General features: G+C 41.4%; 1 protein-coding gene across 1 annotated transcript; it reads right to left on the reverse strand.

Annotated features, from left to right (window-relative positions):
• Positions 1 to 1,185: 1,185 nt before the first annotated feature.
• Positions 1,186 to 3,084, reverse strand: LOC137968112 (uncharacterized protein F54H12.2-like). Its single transcript, XM_068814736.1, has one exon. The coding sequence runs from the start codon at positions 2,902 to 2,904 to the stop codon at positions 1,576 to 1,578; it is 1,329 nt and encodes a 442-aa protein (XP_068670837.1). The 5' UTR covers positions 2,905 to 3,084; the 3' UTR covers positions 1,186 to 1,575.
• Between the last annotated feature and the right edge of the window lie 9,138 nt (positions 3,085 to 12,222).

Consider the following 12,222-nt stretch of genomic DNA (forward strand, 5'->3'; position numbering starts at 1 on the left):
AGATTAAGGGCGACTTCACTGATGGCTTCTATTTGTCCCTTACTAGCGTGAGATATCATCTCTTTCCGCTGTTTCCCTCTGCTTGTAAAACAAGTGCAGAGAAACGGTAAATGTTGATTGACTTTGGAAGCCTTGACGAGTTCTTGTTTTCTTCTCTCGGTAGCTTTTGAAATCTTTCTAGAACGCAAAGTCATGTCACCACCACTTTGATTGTTTACTGTCTCCTCGCGGTGCAACAATTGCAAAGTCATGGCGTTAAATGAAATCTACCGGAAAGGGTTCATCGGTTTTATAGATTTTCTTATCAACGTAAACAATGGGATATGAATGTGACTCTGGGAAGATCCTTGTTCGCAATCGTTGAATGTCCGGGGTTCGTGGATGTAAATCCATCATTAAGTATCCAAATGGTTGTGATGTAGCGTCTTGAAAACTCTCCCACACAAACGGAACGCGCCCAGAAAACGCCTGTTGTGCCAGTGTCCTCAACCCCAAAGTATCTCGAGGATTGTTAAAAGCAATGATGTAATGAGCATTAAGAGAAATGCTCCGGGAAAACTTTCCTGGGGGGAAAAGGTTTTGTGTCAAATAAATGCAGGTGACGTCACAATGATGGGACACTTTGGTGAACAAATCCAAAATGCGCTCGTCATCGCTACAGTTTCTCATGAGGTCATCTAACACGAGCAGACCAGGACGATGAGGGGGTGGAAATAAGGCGGGAATGTCGTCGGGAATACCCTCCATAAACGTGACTTCCTTTACCAATTCCTTAAAACAATCTTGCCATTGACCGTAGCAATACACGATCTTGCGAATGGGGCGTTCAAATAAACAATCTGCGTGTTGAAGTATTTGGCGCGTAAATGTTGTTTTTCCGCATTGGCTGGGGCCAGAAATGATAATACTGCTGGGGCACTTGAATTGAGACATGTTCACAAGACGAAGCTTCAACGATTTGTGTACACGAGATAGAATTCCCACCCCTTTTACTAGCAAATACACACAAAAACAGCAACATTTTGTTTACTTTTCAACATGATTTTATTGCTTATGGACACAGCGAAATGACTTACAACCTTGTTGAAAGCAATCATTAACTTGACGATAAATGACTGAATTAAAATAAGCGTGTACACTCCGTTCAACTTGTGCATCGTTCCACTGAGAATCATATCGTTTAAATTTAGCTTGAACAGTGTTCATATCAACATTCCGTGCTCGCCGAATGAGATAAAACAGACAATAATCTCCACAAACATCCGAGTTCAGTCCTTGCAGTGGTTTGTCGTTATAATAGGTAACTTCCCGTAGAATGTAGGTATCCATGTTGTAAGTTTCAGGAGGAAATCCGTAGCTGTCAAAGAATTCACTTTCACGAGGCGATTCAAAGTACATAGCCACCCAATGTGTCCCAGGTTGGTCATGAGGGTCCGTATTCGCGATGAGTCCGGCTGGGTAGGTGTTGATGACAGGTAGCCTATCCCTTGGAAATACGCCTTGCATCAGAGGTGCTAACACAGGGTCAGAAAGACAGGCTTGCCATAGTTCTTGGGTCGTATGCATGACGATGAACTAAGAGCCTTGTGACAAATCGTAGACCACGCGACGATTGCGATCAATTTCCAACTGATTCTGAAATTCTGCGTACACAATTAAATTCAGAACTGAGTTCGTCTGAGTTCCAAATTTCAGGTACAGGTTCACGTTACCCGTTCGATGAGGTATCAGATGATCGGGATGTCCACTTCCTGCCGGTGTCAAATCAAAACGGAACAAACCGTATCCGTTCTCCCAATCCACTCTATCAATGTCAAGCCCGTGCCCACAATTCATGTCTCCACTTCCTGAAAACAGCGTGTTGTAACCATCGATCTTTTTTCCACCCGTCAGATCCAGCGCAGAATAAGGCATTTCTTCTCCATTCACAGTCATCCGAATGTCTTGCAGGTCAAACAGCTCAAAGTTGAAAGGATTTCTTGCAAGGTTTCCGTTGAAGGCATCGTTTCGCACGAGCCCAAAAATGATGCACTGAGGAATGAAACCGTGGAATAGATCTGTCTCAGTGTGATTTAAGACTCCTTGAGGGATGATCCTTGCCTGCGTAGGGGTTCTGGTTAGGGTATAGATGGCTGGTAGCGGTGCGCTCCCTTTGTGACCTTGCATGATCTGTACATGTTCTAGTTTCACACTGTCTGCAACACGCACTGTTCGTATGCGAAGCGTACTAGACATGACCTTTAGTTTGCAGTTGTTTGGAGTCTCCCCAGCCATTAGAACAAAAGCATCGTTGTTCAGATCCACTTTGACTTTGATCTCCAAACCGTCAAGCAACAACTTGTCAATATTAAACACGTCACAAAGAGGTACTCCGACCAACCCAACTTCTGCGCCGTTGTTAGTAAATGTGGCTCTTCTATTCAGACCCTCATTACTTTCTGCTGTATTATCTACTTCATTCATGTGTCCAGCAGTGTCTTTGTAATACAGAGCTTTGGTTAAGTACGATTTCTTGGCCTGTTCCGTAAAGTTCAATAAGGTCTTGATGTAAGCATTGTATGCTTGAGTGTCTGACTGTTCTGTTACCAGCGTTTCGTTGATCTTGATGGTAAACTGTTTGATGATGGAATGAAGGGCGTTGTTGACCAGAGTGTACTTCTTACCATCCCCTGTGGGCGATCCATCTTGTTTGGTAATCTTTACTACCAATCGCAGCTCTGTCTTGTTAATGTCAATGTAGTCAGCTAACGGTTTGATGACAAACTCGATGGGGTTAGTTCCCGTTTGAACCGGTTCGTAATCGATCCATTTGCTGCTAACAATCGATACATCTGTCACAGGTACATCAAACAATTGTAAACTTGAATTCGCACCAGGGGCTGAGAGAGGGTGAGCTGATGCCATCTTTAATCAAAAATAGTCTTGAACGTTGAACGAGATGTTCTCCTTTTCTTGGTCTGTCCTTCACTGTGCCGCTTTGACGTATACGCGCGCTTATATACTCTTTTTCCTCGACCTTGCTGTGTAATGTCATCAATGACCCCTGTGAGTAAATTTTTTCCAGCAGCTTTCGCTCTTGTCTTGGCAGCTTTCTTTAAAGGTTGACCATTGATCACGTCTTGGACAAGTTGCATTCCCGTTTCCAATCCAGTATCGAGCATTCGTTTTCCCACTTTTTTTGCTGTTGTTTTGAGAAAGGGAGTTGCTGAACGGAACAAGGACCGAAACATTCCACCTAAGCCGTTGCCCCCTTGACCATAAGGGTGTGTTCCTCCGTAGATACTAATGTCTCCTCCTTTACCGTGCTGCCTATAGGGTACAACATGTCGTCCATATGGGTAATATCGGTGGTTCATAGGTAATAACATGTTGTTATAGAATATCACGACGCCGAAAATGCAGGGTCACGCGTACGGCTCCAGAAGCAAATGGTATCAATTGACCTGTGTCTCCCCTTATATTGATCGCCACGTATGAAAACACAGTTGTACGGAGTCTATGGTAGGAGGGCACCTTGACCTCTTCTGTGATCATGTTCCCCGGCTGACCACGAGGAACAAGCATCCGAAGTAAGTTCGCTTGAGCATCTCCCACTACTTGAGACTCGATTAAATCGGAATACACGTAGATGGTTTGAAAAGCGTCTCTCGAGAGCAATCCCCATACCAATTCGCCTTTTCTGACAAGTGTTGTCGTTGTCCTCGCAAGAAGGACGCTGTGATCATCATTCTGTTGGACAAAGCCTCCGATTTGGTACAGCTGAGGAATATTATACTGATGGTTTAAGTACCCCAAGGCGCGAGCTAATGTCTTTGGTAGAATCACATACCAACCGGCTGGTAACTTCAACTCAAAGTAATCTTGTGCTTTCTCGTAAATGTAAAAACACTCGTTTCCTTCCAGACTCGTAATGGTCTTGTCACTCTTCAAATAAATGTCTCTCAATCGATTGTGTAGTCCCTTCGTCATACCGTGAATGACATCTTTGACCGTACGGTAAATGCCACTTGGTACAGGGATGTTCAATTTCCAGGGTTCAGGACCAGTCTTACAAAGCAAAGTGTAGGACAATTGATTCTCACCTACGTTTTGCCAGGTGTAAGGGTAAATGATGCGTGTCATGGCCACCTCCCAGTCTTCACTTAGGTGTAGTTGACTTGGTAACTGCATCTTAAAATCGGCCGCCTTGTTTTCTGGATATTGAGTCAGACTTGCATCACTGGTCAGCACCATGTAAAAACTGTTGGTCATGTTGATCGACGGCGGAAATGTAAAACGACGCTGACGATACCGTCAAAAAATGCCGGCGTTTGACCGTATCCACTCGTTAAATATATTTCAATGGTCTGAAATATCTTTGTCCGCAAAGGTAGGTACACAATATGTTCTCTTTCTTCAAGGAGTGTTTCTCGAAAACTGCCCAGAGGTACCATCTCATGTAGGAGAGGTAAGCGCTTGTCACCCACCTGCCACGGTTCCACGAGATTGGTTTGAACTTGAACCAGTCTCTGCTTACACGAACAAAGCGACAGCGAAGGAGGAAAGATGTAAATACCCGGATATGTGATGGATGTGCCGGATGGTAAGATGAACCAATCATGACCATATTTTCTTTCTAAGGTGAGTGCAGCATTCAAACGAACGCTGGGTGTAAGAGTGTTGTTTTCGTTTATCCATCCCAACGCGCGAGCTGTAGACAATGTGATCAGAAGTCCTTCAGTTTGCGAGTTTAACGTTACATTCCATTCGTCGTCCACTGTGATTTCAATCTTAGATGGTGGGTCAGCGATGTTCAGGCATTGTAACATTCCTTCTGTGACATCTAAGGCTGTATAATACTTGCCCTCGGGTAATACAAACAATGTGGAGTCACCTCGACGATCCAGCATGATGTGAGAATGTTTGCAGTCATTTGTAATGTCAAACATTGAGAGCGGATACACGATATGATGCAATCCTACTTCCCAATCTTCTTCATCTTTCAGATGGATTTGTCGAGGTAGCGCTACGCGAAAGGAGGACTTGGAATTGTTTAGAAATAAATTACTGCTTGCATTACTGGGAAGTGTCACGTAAAAGTCGCTATCTTGAATCATGTTTGTTGTAAAGCGACCAACTGGTTATGCGGAATCCAACTGTCGTATTTCTTTGGCCAACCTTTCCAATGTACCAACACCTCCTTATTCGCTCCTCGTCCCCTGCGTTTTAAAATTGTTTCAATACGAAACAGGTGTTTTTCCGTTTCTATCACTTTCTGTAACTCAAATTCGTAAAAAGTGCCTTGAATCCAGTCACCGTCTGCTTCCTTTAGGCGATACACGGGTGGGTCGCGCGGAAGTCTCTGAGCAACAGTGAAAGTTTCCTCCGTCCAGGATGGTAAGTAACCTTTTTCAAAGATGCGTTTATGCTTACTGATCTTGACTTGATCTCCCACTTTGAATTTATACTTTGTCGGCTTTTTGAACAGATTTCTATACAAATTGTTCCAGACCTCTGATGCGTTATTCTCGTTGACATCCGCTGGTCTCATTTTGATGCTACGGTGCACGCTTTGATTGTAATTCCCATTGACTAAATCGTCCAGTTGGTCCAAATAATGGTACGAGCTGCTGGTAGTGAACATACGCCACATAAGTTGCTTCAAAGTGCGGTTGAATCTTTCAACCACTTGGGCCTTGGTTTCGTTGTAGGTTACAAAATGATGTACATTCTCCTTTTTGAGAAAGGTTTGAAACGTTTTGTTCTTAAATTCGGTTCCGGCATCTGTTTGCAACTTCTCAGGTTTGCGACCTTCCTGGAAAATGCTTTCAAAGGCCACCACCAACGAGGCTCCTGTTTTCGATTTCAAAGGCACCACCCACGCGTATTTGGAAAGGACATCGATACAAGTCAGTAAATACTTGTATCCTTGATTCCACTGACTCAAATGTTGCAAATCAACCAAGTCCGCCTGCCATTGCGAATCTATATCAAACACAATTACTCGGTTACGACGAAAGTGTTTTCTTGCAGGTTTGTGTAGGGTATAGCCAGGTTGTTGGCGGAGCCAATCGAGTACTTGCGTGCGTTTCAAACCATACCGACGCGCCGCACGATACAGTTTGTCGACTCCCCCTAAAGCGGATGGTCGATCCACTTCATAATACAATTTCTGTAATAGTTGGTTCGTCTGATTTAGGGTCCGCGTTTTCTGTTTCTTCTTCTTTTGCATTTTCTTCTTCGTGATTGTCGGTGACATCTTTCAATTCGATGTGAACCTCGCTACCGCAACACGCAACTAAACATCGCATTCTCTGACATATGTCACTTAAAGAAACTGTAGGCGATGAGCTTCCACACACGCGGCTTGCAGCACTACCCATGGTGTTAAACAAATGATTAGATCTTCTTCATTCGCAGACTTTTTGTAACAATTTGCCAAACCATCCACCAGAAAGAAGGATAATGTATCGAGTACGTGACACATAAGACTTTGTGGAATGTATATTGTTCGGTAAATGTAGCGTTGCATTGGTCCATGTAGTAATAAAAACTCAACAAGCGACCGGGGTTCATTGGATGTAACTCCTTTACAAGTTCTAACCATTGCTCGCGAGGTGTGCTGTGAAAGATGTGTCCTGCAAAACAACTCCGAGCGCAAACCCGAACCAAGACAAAGTACACTCTATCCATGTTAACGAGTCTACTGAAAAACGGGCACTGCACGTATTCCTTTATAGCACTTTTTGTGAATTCAGTCACTCACTAACACGGTTAATACTTGTGCGTGTGTGATTTATTTTCGCTCTAAAAACATTGAAACTGTGCATGCATAATATTGCTTGACCGGTACATGTGCATCTTTATTGTACATAGGGTGCGCTTTCAAAAGAACTTTTTATTTACTTTTTTTGGATTAAGATTTGATTAAAGAAAATCTATCTCTCGCAAATATAACATTGTGATAAGCGTTCTCTGTTAAGCAGCGAACTCAAGTGAATAATGTGTGTGATTTATTTTCGCTCTAAAAGCGTTGAAACAGTGCATGCATAATACAACAATAATGATACAGCGAATGCAAATGAATCACATTTTTTCATCTCTCATTTACGCGTGCGTTATTTATTGTTGCTCTAAACGCGTTGAAATAGTGCATGCATAATAGAACACTAATGATGCAGCGAATGCAAGTGAATTACAACATTTTTTTTTCTTTTCTCATTTGCGCGTGTGTGATTTATTTTCGCTCAAAAAGCGTTGAAACAGTGCATGCATAATAGAACACTAATGATGCAGCGAATGCAAGTGAATTACAAAGAGAACTACTCTCACAAATATCACATTGTGATAAGCGTTCTCTGTTAATTCAGTAAAACGCTTGAAATGTTTGTTGGTGTGTATTTATTGACTTAACAACTATAATCTTTGTTGTACATAGGGTGCGTTTTCAAAACAACTTTTTTCGGATTAAGGTTTGTTTAAAGAGAACTATCTCTCGCAAATATCACATTGTGATAAGCGTTCTCTGTTAATTCAGTAAAAACGTTTGAAACGTTTGTTGATGTGTTTTTATTGACTTAACGATAGCCTTCTGCAAATAAAATTCGTTCGAGTTAGTCCGGTCTCGAATGTTTCATATTCTGTATGTCTGAACAGAACTGCATTATCAGAGTCACAGTATTTGTTTAAGCGCAACGCAACATGTTTAAGGTTACGATAGTCAAATAGTAGAAGAACAATCATTTATATCAACTTGTCACTAGAGTATCTTTTAATAAAGCGTTTTAAACGTATATTGTTGTTTGCTCATGTTTTGAAAAGTATTTTGAAATACGATATGAAACCAACTCCCGCTTCACCATACAACAGTATAAAACGCTTCTCAAAATCCAAAGGTTTTTTTCAAGCGTTTTCAGAAAAGGTTTTATTCAAATCTGTTGAGTAGGCTTTCTTTGTGTCTGTGCACTGAAGGATGTCTTTGTGTATTCTTACATAAAAAAGATTGCATTTACCCGTGTTTCATTCAAGCGCGAGGTTGAAAAACTTTCCTTAAAAAAGGTTGTAACAACGGAGTTCACGTTTGTTCAAAAAGCGTGAAAGAGTTGAGAATGCTCCTCTTTTCCACACAAAACAACTTTTTTTCTTCTATATTCTTCCTTCTTCACGCTTCGATCGCCTCTATGCAAATTTAGTTTAAAAAAGAACAAAGCGTTTGTGGACTTGTCCTGGCGTGTAAAGCCTTTTGTGTATGTGTTTTAAAATTCTGTTTGACTCGCTTCAAAACAATAGGGTTCTCACTTCACTTTGTAGGTACGTGACCCCAAGCCCAGAAAGTTAATGTATACCGACGTCAGCGGTGTCTCATTGGCCCGTGATGACATCACCTTGACCTCATTGGCTCCCTGTCTTTCCCATTGTTCTTTTCGCTATATCTTTGCGTTACCACCCGGATGGCTGGGTGGAAACAGAACACAGGCACAGCAAACACATCTCGCTTACTTTCTCAATAAAAGAAACCTTCATGTACGTTCGTGACTAACCCTAATTTATGCGGCGACCTGGGATGCACGTGTTGTTTCACGAGTTAGGGTTACAGCCGACATTGCGCCATGCCCCAACTTGCCCCTAATTTATGCACGCCCCATTCTTTCACGTGTTAGGGTTAAAACCGACACATTGCGTCATGCCCCAACATGCCCCTAATTATGCACGCCCCCTTCTTTTGTCTTTTGATTGATGACGTCATTTGATGACTACCTGTCAAATCTGGTCTGAATAATCGCATACAACTACTCACGTGGAAGACTGATGAATATTTATTTTCTTTCAAACATCAGCCCGAGGTTGGCCTGCATGCGGACGTCTCGTAAGACAGACTTCCGCTAGAACAAAGACTTCCGCTCCTCTAAAAATAACTTTCGTGGACATGACATATCCCAAGGGCTGGACTGGGAGCCTCCCTCTCTGTCCCCTCATTTTCTCTTGTTTCAATCGATTTTCAACTGATTTTGAAATTCGGCGTACACAATTAAATTGAGAACTGAGTTTGTCTGAGTTCCAAAATTCTGGTACAGGTTCACATTGCCCGTTGGATGGGGTATCACATGATCGAGATGTCCACTTCCTGCCGGTGTCAGATGAAAACGGAACAAACCATAACCGTCTTCCCAATCCACTCTGTCAATGTCAAGAACCGTGCCCACAATTCATGTCTCCTCTTCCTGAAAACAGCGCGTTGTAGCCATCGATCTTTTTTCCACTCGTCAGGTCCAGCGCAGAACAAGGCATTTCTTCTCCATACTAAGGGTAGAAAGTGGGGGTTTAACGAATACGAAAATGTATACATTTTTCAAGCAAAATATTGAAAAGAGGCTTTGGGCCGCTTGTCTGCGTGCCTACATTAACAAAGACATGGATTAGTAGTTTAGGCAACTCAATTTTAACTATAGCAATTTGTACGTGTACACAAGAGCTTTTAAACATATTGTCGAGGTTTTACAATAGTTTTCAGCTTGGACCTTTTGAATTTGTAAACTGTTCCGTCTTCCGTTAACAGTAGTTTACGTTTCCGTCCTTTATGTTCTACGGACTCAATATCGAACACTTTGAGAACGCTCCGTTTTTTCTCCGCTGGCAACAGAGGCACATTATGGTAGTTAGTCAACCATAACAGCTCAGTCGCCCTCTCCTACGATTTTACACAAAGCATACTTTTTTTCTGGTTGGCGATAACCTTATTTTGTATATAAGGATGTTACACATATCCGCTAACTGTTCCTTTTGTTGTTGTAAATTGTGTCCTGCTTGGTATAATAGGCCATCACCCAGTTTGACAACAAATTTTTCTTTGTCCGTAATTCTCGCGGTGACCCATGTCGAGCCAAGTGGTAATTCTGTCAAATTTTGCATATGCTTATACGATACCATTTCCTCTCTTGTAATAAGTAGATTAGGAGTAGAGCTCTCGAAGCGCTACACGCTTTGTCAAGCACGTTTTCTAAGTTGGCTCGATCTTGTTGTATTTCCGAAGTCAACTTTTGTCGCAGATGTTTAATGGCATTTTCTTCCATGTCTTCGACCAAGGTTGAGTTGCAGTGGACCACGACATTTCTCTGCGGAGTGCGGCCCCATCCAGTAATATTTAGAACTGCTAATGGTGTCTCGTGGAGAGTAAGATAATTTCGCTTGGGATCTCTTATCTTTTCCTTGTCCGCGCGTCCGTCAGGTTATCGCAGTGTAAGTAGGTCTCGATGTATTTATTGGAATAGCAAAGACCTAGTGTTCCTTTTCGGTCTGTTACTGTTCACATGATAAATTTCTCTCCAAATTGGGTTTGCAATTGTGTCTCTCGCATGGCCATAACAGTAAAGAAACCCGAATCCAGATCTTTAAGGTGGATGATCTTGTTGCCAGAAAAAGCGCTGCTATTGCTGTCTAGAAGCTGTAATCTATTCCGTGCCTCTGCGCTCGCATCTTCGAAAGGCTTTTGGACTCTCTCATATGACGTTCGCTACTTCTACCGCAAAGCACTCTAAGTGACGCTCTTATTAGAAGGAGCGGCGCAACAACGTTGTATCATGTATTAACAATATTGTGGTACCAAATGAAACACGAATTATTGTTGAACAAGATACAGTCATTATTTTTGACGTAATACGTCACCGTTGCAACGAGCAAGCCCTGTAAAAGCACCCTTTATTTTTTCTTTAGTTGTTATCTAAACCCGCATTTTTGTTATCTGACCCGCATTTTTTATTCCAGAAAAGTAATCAGAAGGGCAAGATAAACTGTCTGCTAAGTTGAAAAAAATCATGTCAAGCGGATTTAGAGCCACCTTAATTCTGTGATTTTTTAAGGTGGCTCTGAATCTGCAACACAGAATTTTATGAAACTTAGCCGAAAGTTTCATCATGGCCCTCCAATCACTTTTCAGCAAAAAAAAAAGGGGGAGGGGGGGGGGTCAACGAGTTCGTTTTTGAGATAGCAGCCACTAAATCCAAAGTATATAGTGTTTTGGCGGGGCTCTCCCGTTGCCAAGGCAACCTATTACGTTACAATAATGATCACATCGTGTTTCGAATCAATGTACCATGACATTGCTGTTACGTGATACAGTGTTGTAGCGTCATTCGATCTAAAGAGAGTGTCTTCTAAGTGTTGAAACGCTTTCGAGCCTCCATAAAAAGAAACAATAATTAAAAAAAAATTAAATAAAAAAGAAAGAAATAAATGAAATCATTCTTCCAAATTTTCTCTTCTCTTTTCTGCTTCTTCTGCACTTTTACCTTATCTTCCTCGTCTTCGTCTTTCTCTGTTGCTAGTTACAATCTTAACCACTTACCTTACCTCTATTTCCTCTCTTGCTTTCCATGTCACTCCCGAATCTTGCATCATAGCATGTCCGCGATTACGTGCCCTCTGCATTTACGGCTATGCCATCGGGTTAACAATTGAATTTCCGCTGTACATTTTTTCTACCAAAGAGTTTTTGAACTCTTTGGTCAACTTCTTGGAAAAGATAATATTTAGCATTCATTGTTAATTCCGGCAAGAAAGAACAAAAGGGGTGATCGACAGTCAGTAGAGGAAGATCAAAGAATTTAATTTTTCTTTATTTAATTCAACTCGATGAAAGGGAAGGATACCACAGGTTATCCCTGTTACAGGTAAATTTGAAATTCAGGTTGAAATGATTTCAACCCGGTAAATTTAATTTTAAACTAGGTTGAAATTGAAAGTAGGAAACATCAACAAAAAGTCCATCAATTGTTAGCACGTACGTGTATATTGGTTAGTAAATCGGTGCTGGAAGTAAAGGGATGTGGTTAGCGTACGTTTTTCATGAGCTAGTCTGTAAAAACGCCTTTGGTTGTTATTAAGTCTAAGCACTGATTTTAAATGGTTAGCATTAAGGTTTTGGTTAGGCATACTGTGCATGATAATCAATTCTGCTTTTTTAATCTCAGAGCAGCAGAAAAACAAAAACTTGTTTAATAGGAATTTCCTTCATGTGACTTTGTTTTATTTTTATTTTTCTGGTTTTTGGTTTTCTTAGTGGTTATAAGTATTTGCAAAATCAAATTCAAATTTTTTTTTTCTGGTAGTTCACAAAGTTTGTAATCTTTATTAAACAGTAATTACTTGTATGTAGTTGAACAAAGAGAAGTCGTTTCCTTGTTTTTGCACCTCTTGTACATGTGTCACTGGTCAAGTACTTTTTTGCACACGGCAGTGAAACGTATT

This window comes from Montipora foliosa, chromosome 8 (genome assembly GCF_036669935.1).
Source record: "Montipora foliosa isolate CH-2021 chromosome 8, ASM3666993v2, whole genome shotgun sequence".
NCBI lineage: Eukaryota > Metazoa > Cnidaria > Anthozoa > Scleractinia > Acroporidae > Montipora > Montipora foliosa.

Bases quoted from the DNA above. Each gene is read 5' to 3' on its own strand.
- LOC137968112 (XM_068814736.1), bottom strand. From the start codon at position 2,904: ATGGCATCAGCTCACCCTCTCTCAGCCCCTGGTGCGAATTCAAGTTTA.